We start from the raw sequence: 21,568 nt of genomic DNA, 5'->3' as shown, positions 1-21,568 counted from the left end.
GTAGATTCTTCACAGAACTTTGCCAGGGACAACTCTTTTGTTGCCATGAGTTCTTTCACATGTGCTACCCTCGGTTTATCATCTCATCTGAATAACCAGCACCCAGACCCCCACGCAAGGTCAAGTGGAGGGGTGTGTGTAAAAAGCCCAGTCCATACATGGGACTCAAACCTGACGACACTCATTTCCAAGATTGGCGCATTACCATTAAGCCCCCCACTCTTGACATTAACATACACACACACACACGCACAGATTTAGAATAACGTGGAAGGATATGGACAGGGATGACGCAAACTAGACCTCTCAAAAAGCGGACTCACCGTCAAAGAGATCATTATTGATATCTCCCAGGTTGGTGATGGCAGTACCAAAACGAGCACCTGGTGCGTTGGATCCTGACAGCAATGGTGTCATCAGTTCCAGGTTAAACTGAAAGACAAGGACAGGTTAACGTTCAACCGGGTGTTTGGGAAGGTTTGAAAATGTTTGTTGCTGCATCTTTGCAAACATGTATGGGAAAAGAGAGTTAAAAGAAAAAAGTCAAAAATTCATAATATGATCGACAGCTTTGAATGATAGAGCGCACACATGAATAATGACTCTGCTTACTGTTGTATTTTAATTTAAAAAAAAAACACAGAAAAAAAGATAATAATAACAATGATAATGCACATGATAATAAAGCACTTACCATGCAGCTCGAAGTGCATTTAACAACATCATGTGTCATGAATAAGGTATGAGTATGAAAAATATTAAAGATATTTTTCATATCCACATAATTTACAACACAAGAATAACACACTCCTTGTAAAAAAAAAAAAAAGAAAAAAAAGGAAAAAAGAAAGAATTATTCACCTTATACACAACACTACAAAGACTTACAAACTCCTTGTTAATGTAGACGTACACCCTGCCTTCATCGTACTTGTCCATGTACATGGGAGCCCCCACCAGCAGGTCGTCTAACTTGTCCCCGTTCAGGTCAGCGGCACACACAACTGCTCCAAAGTAGGACCCATACTAGGGAACAACACACACAATACTTACATTGTCATGTTTTTGTGCTATCACATTGAAACAAATACATACACGAACACAGTTCCGTTTCTTTTAGTTATATTCTCTAATTTCTGAAGTTGATATCTGAGTTTTCTGGGAAGAAGGGAGCTATCTATTATAGGATATGACAGAGGTGTTGCTAGCATAAAGGCAATACCCAGATTGCCTTGTGGTGGGAAGACAGTGGCTAATAAAAGAAGGGTTTTATCTTTAAAGGGTCAGTATGCATCCAGTACCTTCTCTCTGGCTGCTAGTTCTGGAACTACATGGGCACATGAAGATTACTTTTTTTTTTTTACAAGAATAGTAGCTATATTTGTATCCAGTCATTACATACACGCATTTCTTTCAGCCTCAGTATCAACAGTTAAAGTGCAGGACTTCCGATAATGCATAGAAATATGTCCATGATGCCTTAAGAATGGAACTTTAGGATGCACTGGGCATATCAAGTTAAAATCAAACGCTGCTGCTTATCACCCAGATAACTGCAGTGGGGCACTTTCAGGGATAAAAACCCATTCGTTCTTAAAACCAGTCAAAGAGAAACAAAAAACAATGTCAAAAGATAAGTTAAAACAGTATTAAAATGACTAAATCTACCATTTCGAATCATAGATGTGTGACTATCATTGTGTTGGACAAAAACACCAAACTAATCTGAACAGCATACACAGGCTTACCTGTTCACCCTCCTTGACCAACACAGTGTCCAGTTTATAGTTGTAGCCAATCACCTGTCAACAGACACAGGTAAACATTTTTTTTTTTTAAAAAAGGTCACCGAGGAAGCATGATTAATTTTTCAAAATGACATTATCTACTTGGGAGCTTAACCATGGACATGATTTTATATGTGTTAATGTTTGACTATGATTATGACAATTTGAAAATTGTTTTCTAGATCTGTTGCATGTGCATCTGTGGTTGCAGTGTGATGTACAAAAGTCACTGGCATAACATCGCCAATATGAACAATATGTATGATAATGAAATGAATTCTTTCAACACAACTAACATGTATTTGTAGATGCAAAATGTATAGACATACAGACAAGTACTTTCACAACCACACACACACACACACACACACACACACTCGCATGTAACTTATGACACAAACTGACTTGCACTGTAATACAAATACATAATGATGGTAATCTGAAGGTTATGGTGCATGTACAATGAAACACTTATAAGCTAATTTCTACTTGACTGAATGCTCTATGGCATGAAAAATGGCAAAGAAAAGATGACAGCTGAACAAAAAGATCCTCAGTAATTTGACACAGCAGTTTGGATCACCTTTCCCACATTGTCGGCTCTTGGTCCAGAGACCAGTGTGTACACCGCATCTGGTGTCAGGTGTGCTGTTGTGATGGAGTAACCTGCATCCAGACAGACACATCACAGCACTCAGTCCACCTGTATCCACACAGCACTCAGTCCATGTGTACCCACACAGCACTCAGTCCATGTGTACCTACCCAGTGTTTGGTCCATGTGTACCCACACAGTGTTTAGTCCATGTGTACCCACACAACTTTCAGTTCATGTGTACCCATAAGTGTTCAGTTCATGTGTACCCAGTGTTTCGTCCATGTGTACCCACATAACTTTCGGTTCATGTGTACCTACACAGCATCCAGTTCATGTGAATTCAGTGTTCAGTCCATGTGTACTACAGCATTCAGTCCATGTGGAAACAAGCAACAGAAACTAGACAAAGGAGTATGGAATAAAAAAAACAACGTGCCATTCTCTGGCAGAAGTATTATTTTGTGTGTGTTTTTCTTCAAAGTGTGCAGATGCTGTTGATGTATACATTTCTAATTTGTAACTTCTCACTAGAAATCATAATACACAATGACACTGACAATGTCTACTTCAGATGCAGGTTTGTTTTCTTCTCTTTTTTTTTCTTTTATACAAAAGCATGAAAAAAAACCCAGCTCACAGGGGGAATCAAGACAGAAAAGATTAGTGTCCTAAATCACCATGCTTGTCTTGAAAGAAAGAAAAGAAAAAAAAAAAAAAAAAAGGAGAGAAAAAGAGGAAAAAGACTTACCAATGTATGAATTGTTGTACACTTTCCTGGAAGGATCAACAACTTTAGCACGAGACCGTAATCCCCCTGCTATACGAACAAAGCCACCTGAAAACAGTTTAAAAAAAAAAAGGTTGGTATTGCTCATTCAGCAAAGGCAAATTCAAGCAAACTTAATTATAAAAATGGAAACATAACTAAAAAGAAACTATAAAAAAAAAGACTGAATAAATGTACTTATCTGAGTTACCGGAGTACTGGTAAATATCTGTCCAACTCATTTTGAGGATGAACAGAAAATTTTATTTGGAAAATTACATCTACCCAGTGTAAACTTCAAGACTGCACTTGTTTGCTAAACCAAAGGTTTACCCCAAATTTGCTTTTAATCAAGCGCTACATCAGATCTTATGAAGGAAATATGATAGCCTATGAACACACATACACATGCACATGCACATGCATGCACACACACACACATAAACACACACACACAGAGTTAAAAGGCTGAATCTCTGGTTTGATCAAACTGGTTAGATCAATCAGGATTAGATATCTGAGCATTGCTAACGTGTAGGCAGGACAATAAGTGTGTTTCATGGATCACAGATAAAACTCTCATCAATGTCTTGCATACAATCATAAAACTGTCTCTACTTGATAAAATACACAACAGAATGAACAGTCACCTGTCCAATCATTCAGGCCAGGTGCTCCCAGAAGTAAAAAGGAGCCATCCTGAAACAAACAACACACAGGGAAAGAAATTAAAAGCTGTTATGGATTCCACAAACAAGTCTTTTCTAATAAACGTGTGTATGAATTAGTTTTTCTCATTGTTAATTTTTTTCAAAAAGAGTTCATTAGGAGAAGCAATAATCTTCATTTCACACACACACACACACACACAACCTGTCTCATATCATTCAAAGTGAAAAGACATTCAAAGAACGAAACATCCACATCCACACACACTTATGGCACACACATGCATGCACAGGAGCACACACACACAAACATACACATGTACATTCATGCATACGCACATGCGCGCACACACACAGCACAGAATATTTCATACAACACATCACTCGTAATGCCCTGAAAACCCATAGCACCTTGAATACCCCTAACACCCCAAATACCCACAACACCTTGAGTACCCACAATACCTTGGAATAATGAGCCGAGGTTCCAACGCTGCCCATAGCGTACACCAGATGACCACGGGAATGGATCTGCAAGTGGCGACTGTCCAAGACTGGCCATGGACTGCTGGGATTGAAGTCCAACTCTTTACTGGCTTCATAACACAAGCCGTTCATAAAGACGTGGCCCTGAACTTCATACTCTCCATCTTTCCACCGTGGTGCACATACCTGGGGTTTGAAAAGAGAGGTCATGTAAGTAGAAAGGAGAAGATGAATGTAAATAAATGATGTTAAAAAAAAAGACAACAAACAACAATAACAACAACAAAGAAAGAACAAAACCAGTGCATATCAATATGTATAATATATGTGCATATATCAACACTCAAGTACATATTTTAACATTCGCACACATACATATATATGTACACAAATATGCAAAAACACATCACACACACACACACATGCCCACTCATGCATGCGCACACACACACAGACACAGACAAACAGGCAGAGATCAAGAGAAAGACAGAAATAAAGACATACAGAAAGGCAGAGACTGAGAGAGACTCACCACAACGTTTTCGTTGCCATAATAATTGACGTCAACAGATGCACCAAGCCACTGGAAATCCTTTTTGTTCACAACAGTTATGTTTTTGTGCTTGGGTATAATTTGCTTTTCATTCCCTGAAAAAGAAAAGAAAAAAAAAAGAAGAGAGAAATAATTTACTTTTGAATGTTACTTTGTCAGAAAAAACCCTACCCCTGAATCTATACTGTCTTAAAATACACACACAACAACAACAACAACACCAACAACAACACATGAAAAATAACACACACACACACACACACACACAGAGAAAACAAAACAAAATAAAACCAACAATAACCACAACACACTACCACCAAGAAAAACAAATCAAACCCATTTCTCATCTCACAGGTAAAAATAAAACATACCCACACCCACAAACAAGAACTGTAACATGTCCAATGAAAAGTAATCAGTTCTCTGAGTGCTGAATATATGCTGCATTAAGTAAGAAATTCTTTATGCTTGTAACATTGTGAACTAGTTTCTGCCCATTAGTCACTCCAATTCATTCATTTATTTATTGTATTAGTATTATCATTATAAATCAATAGTAGTAGTAGTACTAGTAGTATTACTAGTAACAGTAGTATATCATTGTTATCATTATTTGAATTATCATTATTAACATTTTTCTTCTATTTATCATTCTAATCCTTATCATTTTCATCATTATCATTGTTTCCTGACTAACCATTGGCTACTACTTCCCATGCCCCTCTCCAGTGTGGCAAATTCTTAACTATGAAGTTGGCTGTCTGTAAAGAAGGAGAATTTAACTACAGCTTCAATAAATTACTATAAAAAAAAAAAAGTCAAGAGTTACAAACCAGTCTTATCGATGAGAATGGGCCGACAGCTGCTGCGGAACTGCCAGTTACACTGGAAAAGGGCCCCTGGACGACGAATGGTGCCACCACCCACGCTCGAATCTTCTGCATTTGGGGCTCCAACAAGGATCCTGTCAATTACAGCCAGTCATGAAGAATTATATGTTTTTTCTCATGTACTCTCACATATATATATACACATACACACACATAGGTATATGATTGTCCATGCTCACGCATGGACATACATTCACACAAGTACACACACATACACACACACACACACACAAGCACACATGTACACATATACAAACATAAAAACTATACACAGAAAAGAATATACAACAAAAATCACATCAAATAATTTTTAAACTTTACATTGTATCTAAAAATATAATAAATCTATCCGATAATAAACTAATTAGATATACTCGTTCTACAGTGAAACAATGGCTACATACTAAAAAACAAACAAAAATAACTGAAGCATCCACTGTTATGATAATGAAGATGTCTTACAAAAGAAGTATGACATAAAGAAAAAAAGGAAAGAAAAAAGGTAAAGAAAAAAAATGCAGATTATTGTTTTTAAAGAACAGTTTTTACAACTGGTGCAGATCAGTTTTTATCTTTTGCCTGAAGCTCAGTAACGAGAGAGAGAGAGATAGAGGGAGGGGGGGGGGGGGGGGTGCGTGAGGGGTACGGGGAGTCAAAGAAACAGATAGAAACAGCAGAAACAACGTCTTAGGCATGGGAACAGCACTTGAACTGGTGTCTTGAAAAGCATTGGGCCTGCGAATTGTTGTTTTCCCGACATCTTTTCTTCTATAAACAGCAACCTAGTTACAGTTGTGTAGTGCAACATCTATTCGTCGGCATGTCCACGTTGGTTGCCAATCCCACCAAAAAAGAGGAGAGTTATTTTTCAGGGGGGAATGCAAGGCAGCGAATCCACGGTCCGAACCACTTTTTTTTCATCCGTACCGCATGAGAATAAAATAACTTCCGGCAAGATGGCGACTTCCAGCAACTACCAGCGAGTGTGTGCGTTTGAAAAGTGATTGTGGAAAGACAGTGAAATAATCTAACTGTGTAGGACATACTGTTGTCGTGAATATGGCTGGGCGAGTGACTGGAGCTGCTCGTTCGTTCAGATCAAAGTTTAACTTGACAGATGTAAACGTTCTACGCTGGTTTCCAGGGCATATGCACAAAGGTTTGGAACAGATGCAGGCTCGCTTGAAAGACATTGATTGTGTCATTGAGATCCACGATGCACGCATTCCGTTTTCTGGCCGAGACACACAGTTTCGGAGCTTCATCCAACTGCGAAGTCACATTTTGCTCCTAAACAAAACAGATCTTGTTGATCGTGACAAGATGACGGAGCTCAAAACTGTGGAAAAACTGACACAGCAAGGTGTGGACAGTGTGTTTTTCACTGACCTGCGACAGTTTGAAAAAAGTAATCTTCTGAGGAAAAAGATCTTGCCACTGGTAAAAGATTTAACAGACTCCAGACCAAGATACAACAGGGAAGGTCTGAATGAGTACAGCGCTATGGTCATTGGTGTGCCAAATGTGGGCAAGTCCACTTTTATCAATGCAGTTAGGTGGGCAAACATGAAGAAGAAGGGAAAAGCTGTGGTGGTTGGAGATAAAGCAGGTGTGACCCGTCACGTGTCCAACAAGATCAAAGTGGACAGCAACCCTCCTGTGTACATTGTGGACACTCCAGGAATCCTGACACCCAAGATTCCTGACATTGAAAACGGGATGCGTCTGGCGCTGTGTTCCTGCGTCCCTGATCACCTGGTTGGGGAGGAAAATGTGGTGGACTATCTCTTGTACTGGTTGAACAAAAGAGGACACTTTGGTTACGTTGACTTTTTTGGTTTGAGTGAACCTGAAGATAATGTGATGGTGTTTTTGACAAAGGTTGCCCACAACCAAAACAAGCTATTTCGTGTGAAAGACCTAGCAACAAATCAGATAGTCATAAAGCCTGATCTTCATACTGCTGCATTAAGTGTCCTCAAAGCATTCAGGACTGGACAGCTGGGACATATTATGTTGGATGATGACATGTGATTCCTTTTTTTTTTTTCTTTTTTGTTGTAAATATTCACTCACTGTGTGATAACTCTTTGTATCAAGTAACACCAGTCTCCTGTCAGTCCTGATGATTCTGCCACTCATGTGTAAATATACAGAATTTGTCCTTTTGGCTTTCTGTGGGATCAGGGGGAAAAACAAAACAACAAAGAAAAAAACAACCTCAACACACACACACACACACACAAACTCACACACAATTGCTATGTTCAGTACAACCCTGTGTATGGCCATATTTCATAGTATCCAGATAAAGCCAACCCAACCTTTTTCTTTTTGAGTTCTCTTTTTTCTTTACCTGACTCCCCTCCTTCCCCTACCTCTCATCCTCTGGTCTCTTTTCCTGTCTGTGCGTACTCACACACACTCATTTTTAACGATTTGTAACATTACTTTTTTGTTTGTTAATGATCAGCTGATAGAGATGACCTTTGACAAGATGAGATGGAACAGACAAAAAGGAGAATCAGAGGGACAAACAGATCAGAGATATTTATCTATACTTTGCTACTGGCAGTTCTGAAGAAAGAGAGGGAAGAAAAGGTGGGCACAATTTAATTTATATATATATATATATAAACTGGGAAGGACATTGATTGATTAAGACAGATCTATATTTCATCATAATCAATACAATGAAAGAGGAAGAGACAACCTTGAACTGTTGAAGCCCTACATATAAACATATGTACGAAAGCACAGGGAGACAAAGAGAGTGACAGAGCAGGAAGCATGAAAACACACACACACACACACAGTGAAGGCTGGGGTAGAGAGGGAAATGAAATGAGAAAGAAGAAGAAAGTGAGAGTGGTGCAGTTTGTGCACCCACTGACTTGGGCCAAGTCTTAATTAATGTGTGTTCACTGATTAAATCTCTGATGATTTCAGAGAAGCGTGGAGTTTGTGAAAATTCTGTTTTGTGCAAAATGTGCTGATGATACAGGTTTTACTGCAATACCTAGCATTAGTAGCAATAGTTGCACAAGTACTAATGTACCGAGATGGATCACCATCTGTATATATATTACATACTACATACTACATGTCTGTATACATGTTTGTTGCATTGGTAACAAGAGAGCAGTAGCCATCAGTTCTGTCCCATGGGTTGATGGGTCTGTGGTTTGAATTGAAGCACTCTGGGATTCAGCAGTGCATGATGGGTTAAGGGTGAACATTTTTCCAGTCACCAGGTCAACTTACATGTAATGTATGCAAATCTGCTACTCACATTGACACACTACTTTCCCCTAAATCCCATTCTGTGTATGTCAGTGTATATATTATGGGTAATATAAAAAATATCACATTTTTTATTTTGAAGATGCTGTAATCTATGTCAGTGGGTCATGGAAAAAGTTAATGAACACTCCCATTGTTCATACACCCTCCTCCTTAAAAACAACAAAAAATGTAGGTCTGCAGCTACATGAATGATGGAGTACAACCCCCCACTTGTACCAAGTTTGTTGTGCCTTTGTTAATTTGAAAATTAAAGATGATTAAAAATGGGACTGGGAATACAGCTCACAAACAGAAGTCAAGTGGTGATGGTTTTGTGTGTGTGTGTGTGTGTGTGTGTGTGTGTTTGCGTGTTTTGATATAAATCAGTAGGTGAACTTAATGTCTGTAAAACATAATAATATCAAATCTATTGTAATTCACCATCTTTTGCTAGCTTACAAAGGTTGTTCTGTTAAAATTAAATACAGGAATGAGGATTTATTAGTTGAAGATCACATAAAGAGTACATTTGTATACATGTCTACTTTGAAATGAATGTCCAATACTTCAGCAAAAGTATACAGTTTACACTCTATTTTATAATTAAACTTAGTTCTTTCAACATCAGTTTCACACACACACACACACACACACACAGAAGTAGATACTATACTGTAATACATAGTATTACGACATGTGGTATTATGTGGTATTATTATTGCGGTATTATGACATGTGTAATGTATACACAGCCACTCTCAGTCATATGCTCTGAGTCAAACATGTACAGTATACAAAGAATTGGCTATATATATAAAATCCACATTTCTTCCCCTCCACTCCTCTGTGTGACTGGCAGAGTGAACTTCCACACCTTGTGAACACAACTCATTCTGTCATGAGGGGAGAATGTAGATATTGCCCCCCAAAAATCTCTCTCTCCCTTTCCAACCCTTCCTCCTCCACCTTTCAGTAATGCATGTAAAAGCAGAAAGATGTGAATAAACACACCATTCAGAGATAGTTGAATACACATGTATACATATGTACACACTCACTCATGCGCTCTCTGTAACACACGACATACTAAAATTGTGTCAAACTCTCTCATCTCTGTTTCAGTCTCACACTGACGCGCTTGCACATATATTATATTTTGTGTCAATGCCTACAAGCATGCATGTGCACACATGCACGCACACAGATTTCCTCGATCTTCCACTGCGGCATATCATTAAAAAAAACATCACAAACATGTCGTTCCACATGTAAAACATCAACTGTACCCATTGACTGAACTCTCATCACAATTTGTAAACGCAGCACTCAGTGACTTGAGTTTAGCCTTGAGAAGCAGTGTTGATAAAAACAAACATGTATTCTCTTTCAGATATGATAGGATCGTTAACGACTCATGCCCAAAACTCGCAACATTTTTTCCCCCCTCTGTCGGCAAAATGACGTCACTATGAACTGGAGACGCCCCATTTCCGAAACCACTTTAAAAGGAAACGGCACATTTCCTCTGTGCTTTTTTAGAGAGCCGAGGTTGTCAACAGATTTGGGGGCACTACATTTCCTTATTTACATTTTGGGCTTATAGCTCGTTCATTCATTCATCAGCTCGTACGTTGTTCACTTCGTGTATTTTCCTTGCTCTTTCACTGTTGGCCTGTTTATGTCGTATCACATTGACTATGGTGGCGAAGGAGGGAATTTTTGTCTAATGTCCAATCACTCATACTGTTGATTGTAGATATTTTGTAATTTAAGCATTTTTACATTGAGTGTCATCGTTGAAAAGGTAGGAGAGGAGGGGGAAGGCAGTTAATTCACATGAATTTTTAATTCCGACGTCATCGCCAACAAATGGCGGTGAAGAGGGTTGCATTTTTCATTGTCATTATTTTATTGAACAACAAAGAGTACATGTTACTCGAAAGTCTCTGTGAAACAATGGCACACAACTTCAAGCTGTTGCATTACTCAGCGCTGAGTTGTGTGCCTTTGTTTAATCAAAATTAACAGCGGTCTGCTTGATTGTTGTCAAGTTAAACACCTCTCCCTCCCTCTGTCTCTCTCTCTAGCATGGATTCATCTGATGGACAGCACCGGTAAGCAAGCAGTGCATGGCATTTCCCCTGACACTGGCTGCATCATGGCCAGTAAGGGTTGCTGCTGTGTTTGGGTCAGAGGTCCCAGTGGGCTCAGTCCACACACATGAAGTAATTACTTTTCTGTTTTAATTAAGCGTTGGCAGTCTGCTGGCCACCTGCCTGCAGCAGAATGCCCCCCTCGTCCTCCACTCGTCAGAATGCCCCCTATTCCCCTCGTAAACTTCTCCCACCTCTCCCCTTCCTCGTCAGTGGGGCCATTTGGGGAGTCATGCCTGATTGCGGTAATGAAGCTCACACGAAAGAGAAAGCCAGCTGAAAATGCCACCACTGACTCAGGCTGTGTGTGTGTGTGTGTAGCTGTTTCTGCGGAACCGTTCAAAATGTTGATCGGCCGGTCCCGTGATCTTTGCAGTAATTTGTCCTTAACTCGGTGAGCAATAGTCTCTATCATCAAGCTCAATATATCATATTCAGCTCAGTGGTCTGTATGTAGGCATACGTGGGTTCTGTCTGCTGAAATCCGTTTCAAGTTATGACTGATACAGCCACCCTGATATTCTCTCTCTCTTTAACACCAGCCTGTCAAGAGTTGTAACGTGTGAGCGCACGTCTGCATGCATGGTGAATGTGTGTCATCTTTCTCATCTCTCCCCCCTCTCTCTGTGTCTCTAATGTGAAATGCTCGCATGTGTGTTGGTCGGTTCAGTGTGCAAGTGCCTGTATCAACTTGCAGAACAATTGCATGCGCGTACGCCCGCGTCAGTATCAGTCGGTATCAGTCAAAAGTATGGCACTCGCATATACCATACCAGTACTCAAACATTATTAGCATTCGTGCATTGCGGATAACTTTATTAATTCATCACTTGTTTAAAAAAAATAATAATAAAAAAAGTTGTACTCGGTCCCATCCTCAGTCTTCTAGTAATTCATCGCTAGTTTAAAACAACAACAACAACAACAACAAAAAACAACCAAAAACAAACCCAACAACGTTGTACTCAGTCCCATCCTCACCCTTCTAGCTCTTCCTCTCCTGACTGGCTCCAATCTCAGACTCTTCACAGTCATTATCAAATTTAGGCTAATAGCCATCTTCGTCATACCGTGTTTTCCAACATAAATATTCTTCACAGCCGGAGTGTTCTCAGTTTCCGTCACTGAGCGTAGCTGTGCTTTTAAATGAATCATCAGTGGTTGTACTTGTCACTAATTAAAAAAAAAAAAAATCGAAAATAACACAAAGAAAGAAGGCAAAACTTGAAGAAAATCCGTCGACAAATGGAACGACAATTGGGATTACAATAAAAAACGAGTGCAGTTCGAGAATGGTCTCTGATGAGCAATAGATTCAAGAGAGAGAGGGGGAGATATTAAAAAATGAAAAAAATATATAAAAAAGAAGCAGGGGGAAATGCGAATATATGGTTTGACACAAAGAAGGGCCAATAAAATATTGGAAACTTGTACACTTTTCTTCTCAGGGGAATGTTGAAATGATGCAGACTTTCCCGCAAATAGCGGTGCACGCAGCCAGTGTAAAGAGCACCACTCATGACCCCAAGTACTTCCTTTTAGTTTTATCTTAATTTTTGTTCACAATGAATAACTACAGCTATGTTCATAAACCACCGCCGGGTATAGGTCTAACTTTTTTTTTTTTTTTTTTTTCCTTAAACAACGATTTTCCAGAATATATTCAAACTGTTGGTGGTGCACAGTGACAGGCCACAGGTCGACCATATTCGGCTGGTATATTAAAATCATCTCGATTAAAAACAACAACATTTTATAATGAAAACATGCCAGCTTTTGTGAACCCTGTAGATTGTGGAAGGTGCGATACTGACAGTGTCTATGAGGGTATGTATAGGGTTCGAATCCTGCTCTCACCCTTTTTCCCAAGTTTGACTGGAAAATCAAACTGAGCCGGCGTGTAGTCATTCGGATGAGACGATAAACAGAGGTCTCGTGTGCAGCACGCACTTGGCGCACTGCAAGAGAACCCATGGCAACACAAGGGTTGTCCTCTGGCAAAATGATGTCGAAGAAATTCACTCTGATAAGTACGCAAATATATATGCATGCACTCAAGGCCTGACAAACGCGCTGGGTTGCCAGGCATCTGCCTAGCAGACGTGGTGTAGCACCATACATTCATGGATTTGTCCGAACGCAGTGACGCCTCCTCAGTCACTGAAACCTGTAGACTAAGTTCCCGAATCAATCGTCCTTGATGTTCGACAGTTCCGGATGAAGCCTTCTCTTTTCTTTACTTGGCACACACTTTTAAGACAACACAATCACTGATACACAGTACATGCTGCTCTCTAAGTCATGAGAACTTCCATCACGCAGCTTCAGCATGTGTTAGCCGGGAGTCAGAGAAATGTGATGTAGTTGGCTCTAAACACGAATACTTAACATTTGCAATGCATGTAATATTTAATATGCAGTGAAACAGTGGCCAAGAAGCAATGTGCCCAACTAGGATGCGAGCGACTCCGGGTTCGATTCCAGCAAGAAACATGAAGTTTACTCCCCCCCGGCTCCACCATGAGAATTTGTGGCAATCTCAGTGAGTACTAGTCCTATCCCGTGTGCATCATGGACTTAGCGATCTTAGGTATAAAGACTGAGCAGCCCAAGGTCAGCAAGATACTTGTCCCTGATATAATCCTGTACAAAATTCCACTTTGACAGGTACATTCATCTGCAGGCAGAACTGAAAAAAATGTGGCGCCGTGTTACGGTTTCGCATCCTTCCACGGGAGAACAGCCCGAATTTCCCGCAGAGAAAAGTATAGTTGTGACTAAAGTGTTATACCATACCATACCAAACAATACACACAATACAATGCAATGCAATACCCTGGGTCAGTTCAGAAAATGGACTTTTCTTTTCAGTTAACCATTTCACCGCCAAGCTCGCATTTATGCACAGGCGTGGTAGAGGACCCATGTCACTGAAAGGTGACCATTCTTTGGTCTGTTATCCATGAACCTACTGCTCTTAATGTTCGGTGGTAGGATAGGCCATATTTTCTATACATCGCAGGGGGAATCCCCAGCTATTCTTAGCGATTATACCACAAGGGAATGTTGTACTCTAAACTGACTGGCGCTGAAAGGGTTAAAGGGAGATGCCATTTTTTGTTTTAGCTGAAGCATACCGAGAACTCGTGAACCTAACTACACACATGGCATTCTGTCCACTTGAGATAATGGCAGAGGCGCCGCTCAAGAGGACTGATAGTATCCTGTGTGGTCAGGAAAACTGGCCTCTATGTGTGTGGGAAGAGAAAAAAAAAGGGCAAATTCATACGTCTCTGATAATATAAACCCCTGAATGGGTAAACTGACACCGTCCACTGCATGATTCTTCTCTCTGTTTACGGTGATACACTGAGCTGTACAGTTCTGTTTCGTCTCTCGTCGTCGTCGTCTGCATCTCATAAAGCGTCTTAATTATTCTCATAAGCTTTCTGGCCGCTGCTTCAAAGAGCTTTGATTGTGCGTCGATAAGCCTGCAAGTCTGCTTTCGTTGGTTGTTTTTCTTTACGATACTGAGTATGGACAGGGTGTTGGATCATGGCGGCCTTTGTGAAAGAAAGGCCGTAGCTGGAGGTGGGAGTGGGGATGAAGGGGGGACTGGGAGGGGTAGGAAGGAAGGATGAATTTCAAAAATATTCAAAAAGTATGCCTACTCATGTTAGTCGTTTTCAGTTGGTGCCCCGAATATCATTTAGAACTCGCGTTTGTCACACACACCGTGTTGTTTTGCTGCTAATCTCAGTTAAGAACTCGTGTTTGTCACACACATCGTGTTGTTTTGCTGCTCAGTAATCTCAGTAAAAACTCGTGTTTGTCACACACGTTGTTTTGCTGCTAATCTCAGTAAGAACTCGTGTTTGTCACATACATGTTGTTTTGCTGCTAATCTCAGTAACAACTCGTGTTTGTCACACATATGTTGTTTTGCTGCTGGTATCAGAATTCGCGTCTGCCACAAAGGCTACATGTTGTTTTGCTGCTACTATCAGTTTGAACTCTCGTTTGCCACATATGTTACATGTTGTTTCGCTGCTAATAATTATCAGAACTCGCGTTTACCACATGTATGTTGTTTTGCTGCTAATATCAGTTAGAACTTACGTTTGCCACATGATATAATGCATGAAACGTATTCAAATATCAAGGGGAGAGCAGCCAGAGTTCTGTTGTGACCAGAAAGCGGAACTGGCAACACAACAAAACGTGTTTGTTTTTCAGTGACTAGCCTGTTTCCCTGTGACCTTGTCCGGTGCTATAGCAGCTGCGAGGAAAATAGTACTTGTCCAGAATACTGTCCATAGTATCATGACGTGTTTACTTTTCTGGTCGAACACCAAGTCATTGTTTTTCTCGCTGTTGTTTTGCTGCCGTACTGGACTCGGTATTCAGTTTGTGGAATGTAATACGTCACTAAGGATGGTGACTGACAACCACAGATGAATAAATGTGTGTGTGTGTGTGTGTGTGTGTGTGTGTGTCGCACGCGCGAGTTGTGTGAGAAATTGTTGAAATGAAGGCATATATTGTTAGAACTATTTCAGTCGCAAGATGCCCCATCGCTCGCATATTTTTCTTGGAAGCTCATCAGATTCGACAAAATGGGGTGAGAAAAAAACAGAGAGAGAGAAGAAGAAAAAAAAAAAGAGACAGAGAGAGAGACTGAATCGTGCTTTATCTTGCGGCCATCGCTGAAAACTTGATCTGTCAGTGATGTGCTCCATTAGGCAGCATGGGCGTATCAGAAATTCCGAAAGGAAAATCTAAGCTGGGCAATAACACAGGCTATAATCAGCCGTTTCGCGGTCTGAACAGAGTGGGTGATTGACGTTCTCAGAGGAAAATGATGACATTCTGTCTCCGACTGTAAATGACGTGAACTGGTTGATAGCATCACTGGCTTCCAGGATCCGTGCCAGAGTTGGGTTGCATAAACGATTCTGGCAGCTTTGCTTCAAGAATGTTCCAAGGTCTATCGAATTAGCGTAGATTTAAGAAAATTCTTAACGCAAAGGAAACTTAGCGTACAACAACAACAACAACAACAACAACACACACACACACACACACACACACACAGCAATTTAGTTCGGTTTGTACCCCGCCGGTTTAATCGGGACTGCAGACAATTACAACACAACACAACAAAACACAATAGAATACAATAAATACAATACAATACAATACAGCTTTGTACTCATCCATTTGGAAATCAATTACGAGCTACTGAATGCACCGAGTAGCCACAGCTGCAGTGCCACTTCAGATTCATACTTTCATGTTCATGAGAACAAGAGGTGTCTTTGGCAACATTTTGCATAAATATCCACTGACTTCGTTTTGGAAAACAAAGTGATAAGAGGCACTGAAACACACACACACACACACACACACACACACACACACACACACATAAGTAGCACCGCACTGTGACGACGCACTCATCACAGTGAAAACCAAGAAAATAAAAGAAAGAAAAGAAACTCCCTACAAACAGAGTCTCATTCATGTTGTGGCCGTATTTGAAACCCACCCCACACACTCCTGCTCTCCTTTTCCTTCCCGTATCATAACAGTATCAGCATTTCGTTCTGCCAGTTTGACGTATTTTGTCAGAAAACAAGTCGTCTGTCTTCTCAAAGTTAGCGCTGCTTGGTTAAAAAAAAAAAAAAAAAAAAACAGAAAGAAAAAAAGAAAGAAAAAAAAGAAGAAAAAAAAAGGAAGAAGAAGAAAAAAGGCGGTGTGGTCGGGGCGGGGGGATTGGGGTGGGGGTGGGGGGGAGTGGGGATGGATGTGGTAATGATGATGGTGGTGGTTGTGTCAAGTCTTATCAGAAACAGAGAGAACACAATCATCACAAACGAATGGAGCCGTAAAAAAAGAAAATAAAATAAAATCATAATCTGAGCTGTCATTGAGTTTGGCAAGTTGTGCACCATCTTCTCCGGTTTCTGCTGCATTTTGTCTTTTATAGTCTGCTGGCTGAACAGTGCGAGTCAGTGTGTATGTGGGGGGGTTGGTGAGAGAGAGAGAGAGACAGACAGACAGACAGACAGAGAGAGACAGAGCGAGCGTGCATGCTTGTGTGTGTGTGTGTGTGTGTGTGTGTGTGTGTGTGTGTGTGCGTGCGTGCGTGCGTGCGTGCGCGCGCGAGTGAGTGTGTGTGAGTACTGACTGACTGACTGACTCTGTGTGTGTGTGTGTGTGTGTGTGTGTGCCTGTGTGTTTCTGTGTCTGTGTCTGTGCCATTCTGTGTCCCTGACTGTGTTGTTCTGTGTGACATTTCCTTCAGCACTCCACAAAGAGCCGTGCCATGGTAAGTTGGCTCTACTCTTTTACCCCCCCCCCCCCCACCCCACCCCCCGCCTCCCCAATCCCTTCATCTCTTCCTCCCTCCTCTCTACCTACCACCACCACCACCTCCTTCCCTCTCTCCCCGCTTCTTTCATCACGTCCTAAACACCCACTCCTTATCAAAAGATGGTACCGAGCAGACGAAGACGTCAGTGCGTGCAGTACACGGAGCAGAACAGAACCGGAGCCGATGAAATAGCTGCAATTAATCACGACCCTCAACCAGGCACCCGCCCCCCCCCCCCCCCCCCCCCCCCCCCCCCCCCAACCCTACAACCCAATCCCACTTCCGTACACCCCCTCCACACACACACACACCTATGCTTCCCTCTAATCCGACCATATAATGATGATTAGATGGATACGCCTGCATGTTTCCCCCGATACGGTACGAAGCACCGCAGAGAAAGGTTCAGTCAGACACCGTGGACTCGGACAGTCTGTAGTCGAGAAAGATTTCCGTACAGGCTAGCTGGTAGACCTCCTACGTTCTCTGGGGGGGTACAGCCGTCACACACACTGACGCTCCACATACAGAGGAAGTAGACCAACGGTGCCAAAGATAAGGAAGCTAGTCCACTGTATCTGTTGGAGATTGGGCTGATGAGTGCCGTTTCTTCCGGTTTCCCAGGGTTAAAAGAAAAAAGAAAAAAAAAGATAGAAAGAAAAGGAAACATTGAGATCCATAATATGCATGCACGTGAAATAGAGAGAGAGAGAGAGAGAGAGAGAGAGAGGGGAGGACTCGATGGAGAAGAAGGGGGAGGATAGGGGGAGAGGATGAAGATGATGATGATGATGGTGATGATGAAGGAACAGGAAGATGAGAAGAAGAAGAAGAAGAAGAAGAAGGAGAAGAAGGAAGATGATGAAGAGGAGGAGAAGACGGAGGAAGAGGCGCAGAAGAAGAAGAAGGAGAAGAAGAAAAGGGAGGAGAAGAGGAGGGGGACGAATAGGAAAGCCGGAAGGAGAAAAAAAGTGATGGAGGATTAGTGGGGTGGCATGGTGGGGATGGAGGAGGAGAAGAGGGGCTCGGGGAGGAGGTATAGAGTGGGGAAGCTGGGGGTGGGGGTTGGGGGGGTGGAGTGGGGGTCCGGGGGGGGGGGGGGGGGGCGACGAGGGGTGTGTGTATGGGGGGGAGAGCTCTGGGAGTAGCAGAAGGAGGGGCTTCATTCAGTCTTGAGAGGCAGAATCGTCTCATCAACTCAACATCTATCAATCTGTTTGTTATGTCACAGCTGAGGGCAGAGAACGATCGCCTGAAGCACACTGGCACACACACACACACACACACACACACACACACACACACACACACACACACACACACACACACACACACACACACACTTTCTCTCTCTCTCTCACGCACACACACACACACGAGCCTGACAGAGAGACAGAGAGAGAAAGAGAGAGAGAGGGGGGGATGACACACGACCAAAGATAGTAACATACAGTCGTGCACACATGTCAAAACTTGGGAAGCGACGTATATAAAAAGAAAGAATCGGGGATGAGGGTGGCTCACTGTTAGACTGATAGGAAACAGGAAACTACAAAAACGCAGATTTCCAGAAACCCAGGAATAAAAAACAATAAACAGCAGCAACTAACAAGTGGGGGAATTGTCGCTGCAATGGCAACATCCAGAAAAACAATCAAACACCTCCCCGCCCCCAAGCCCTCCACCACACGCACATATGTGATACAGGCACTCCCACATCCATCAAGTTCAGTATTATCACTAACCTGCACATCACTCAGAATGCTACTTTTATAAGTGTTAACCCATTCATACCTACGGCGTTTACAGCCTCAGCAGGCTTCTCTGTCATATTGATGCCGGAAAAACGCAGAATTGATTATACTGAAATTGGCAGGTTTTCCCTCCACATTTATGTGGTTTATGCATAATGTTACAGGAACGTGGAAGGGTGTAGATGTATTGGTTCTACAGCAGGCTATCATTGCACAGCCGACATTATTTTATGGACGAATGCGGTATCATAACCATCAAAATTTATCATTTTGACACGAAAATTACACCACCCTCTTGTTATATTCATCAATTTGATTTTGGTTATTATTATTTCCATGAAGAAAATGGGCCTTTTCACCATGATCATGTTATTGTAGATCGTTTGAAATTAGCAGCTGGTCATTATTATGGTCCCTGGAAGCGCCGTTGCACAATCGGTTAGGCGTTGGACTACTTGATCCCCAGTTCACCAGTGATCAGGGTTTCCAGGCCTTGTTTCGGCAAAGTGCGGTGTCCTAGGGAAAGACACATTACCCCGGTTTTCCTCACTCCATCAAGGTGTCGAGGTATGAACGAGTACCTATAGCCGGCTTTGGTTGGGGAAGGTTAAAACGACGGAAAGAGATGACTTGGCCTCGCTTTCCTTTGCCGAGCCTTAGACACAGTGGAAGTCAATTCACTGACTGTCCCGATGGCTGTAAAACGCTGTGAGACCATTAACTTTTAACCATATTATTTCTCTGGACCTTGCAATTGGAATGAACTTCCTCTTTCGCTTCGTCAAGTCTCCACACTCAGCTCTTTCAAGTCTGGCCTTAAAACCCACCTCTTCCCAAAATAGCCTCCCTTCCCTGCCTCTTCCTTGTCTTCAGTTTCTCCAGTTTTAGAGTTATGCATGCGTGTGAATGACTGGTGCGAAAGCGCTTTGATTTGTCTCTGCACAAGATTCAGCGCTATATAAATACCATTATTATTATTATTATCATATTATGATCTCTGGCCTTTAAAAGAGTTATTTTTTTATGCTTTGCTTAATTTCAATTTGTTTTGATTCCACTGTAACCCACAGTGGATGGAATGTTTCTTACCTGTAGCTCTCCCAAGTGTTCTTTAATGAGATGGAGTACACTGTTTCCTGACTCTGCTACAGTCACGAAAAAACAAATAACTCATCTCTTACACAGTCTGTTCCAGATATTCTTCTCACCAGCTATCAACTCCACCTGTATTTTTTTTTCTCAACCAGCTCAAACGACCAGGAAGTAAAAGTACACAGGCGTCGTGATGAGCCAGGAATGTCAACACGAACTTGATGCCTTGAAGGGAGAAAACTCGAGTAGAGGATCTGCCCCCCCACCCCCCCCCACCCCCCTAGGTATCTATCTATGGCTTTAGAGAACTGTTACTGCTTCACCCCATCCCCCCCCCCCACCCCCCACCCTCCGATCTTTGTTTTCACAGCACTGTAATAGTTTATGCTTTTTTCTTCAATGGTTCTCTCTCTTCTTTACCTGCAGCTCGTGTTGATTTTTATATAGGTCGGGGGTAGGGCGAAGGGGGCAAAGGGGGGGTGGGATGGCAGGGAGGTATGGGGGGCCAGGGAGCGGTGTTATCTTAGGGAAGGTTGCCCCTGAGTTATTATTGAGCTGCTTTCTTAGCATCTGTGGGAGACTGTCTGTGCAGCTGGCATCTCAACTCCATGCTTCTAACAACTTGGTCTGAAATTCAAAACTGTTAATCTCTGACCATCGTACAATCGACAGCCTGATTCCGTAATCTCAGTGAATCTCCATGCTGTTCTGTTTTTGTGGGATGCAACTCCGGAAAATCACTCGGCTTATCCTTTTTTTACCCGTCCGCGTTGGCAACTTCACTCCGTTTTCGTGGAGTCTGTTCAGTATCACTAACCACTCCAGACCCGATTTTCCATCTGATTTTTGAAGCCATGGTCATCTTCGAATCCGAAGGACGAACATCACTTCACTGTTTAAGTAAGTCTCTTGCTTAACTCTGTTCTGTTCACGTGGAGGACCTGAAGATAAACTGAGCACCATTCTTCTTCTTCTTCTTCTCATTTTCAGGTTTTTTTTTTCATCAGCAAATTTCAACTTTATCAAGTTCTTGTGTATGACTGCGTCTTACATGCCTTTTCAGTTGTTTTATGACGATAACCAATGTCATTTTATACTGATCCAAGCACAAGCACGCGCGCATGACACACACACACACACACACACACACACACACACAC

At 41.8% G+C, this 21,568-nt stretch overlaps 2 protein-coding genes across 3 annotated transcripts in view; one reads left to right on the top strand and one right to left on the bottom strand.

Moving 5' to 3' along the window:
- LOC143293552 (integrin alpha-4-like) overlaps positions 1 to 21,568 on the bottom strand; it is a 70,242-nt gene that overhangs the window by 26,156 nt on the left and 22,518 nt on the right. For both annotated transcript variants that reach the window (XM_076604487.1, XM_076604486.1), the window contains 9 exons: positions 5,692 to 5,822; positions 4,838 to 4,953; positions 4,285 to 4,491; positions 3,802 to 3,850; positions 3,134 to 3,220; positions 2,371 to 2,453; positions 1,749 to 1,802; positions 889 to 1,026; positions 324 to 432 (listed from right to left, as the gene is read on the bottom strand). In XM_076604487.1, coding sequence (XP_076460602.1) covers positions 324 to 432; positions 889 to 1,026; positions 1,749 to 1,802; positions 2,371 to 2,453; positions 3,134 to 3,220; positions 3,802 to 3,850; positions 4,285 to 4,491; positions 4,838 to 4,953; positions 5,692 to 5,822 — 974 coding nt within the window. The remainder of the gene's footprint in view (positions 1 to 323; positions 433 to 888; positions 1,027 to 1,748; positions 1,803 to 2,370; positions 2,454 to 3,133; positions 3,221 to 3,801; positions 3,851 to 4,284; positions 4,492 to 4,837; positions 4,954 to 5,691; positions 5,823 to 21,568) is intronic.
- Positions 6,712 to 9,342, top strand: LOC143294246 (mitochondrial GTPase 1-like). Its single transcript, XM_076605677.1, has one exon. It carries the CDS (start codon positions 6,808 to 6,810, stop codon positions 7,780 to 7,782), a length of 975 nt encoding a protein of 324 aa, XP_076461792.1. The 5' UTR covers positions 6,712 to 6,807; the 3' UTR covers positions 7,783 to 9,342.

This window comes from Babylonia areolata, chromosome 19 (genome assembly GCF_041734735.1).
Source record: "Babylonia areolata isolate BAREFJ2019XMU chromosome 19, ASM4173473v1, whole genome shotgun sequence".
Classification (NCBI taxonomy): domain Eukaryota; kingdom Metazoa; phylum Mollusca; class Gastropoda; order Neogastropoda; family Buccinidae; genus Babylonia; species Babylonia areolata.
The sequence above is the reverse complement of the archived record's forward strand: the minus strand, read 5'-3'. Positions and strand labels throughout refer to the sequence as shown.

What these genes read in the sequence shown, in the direction of transcription:
- LOC143294246 (XM_076605677.1), top strand. Translation starts at nt 6,808, where the DNA reads ATGGCTGGGCGAGTGACTGGAGCTGCTCGTTCGTTCAGATCAAAGTTT.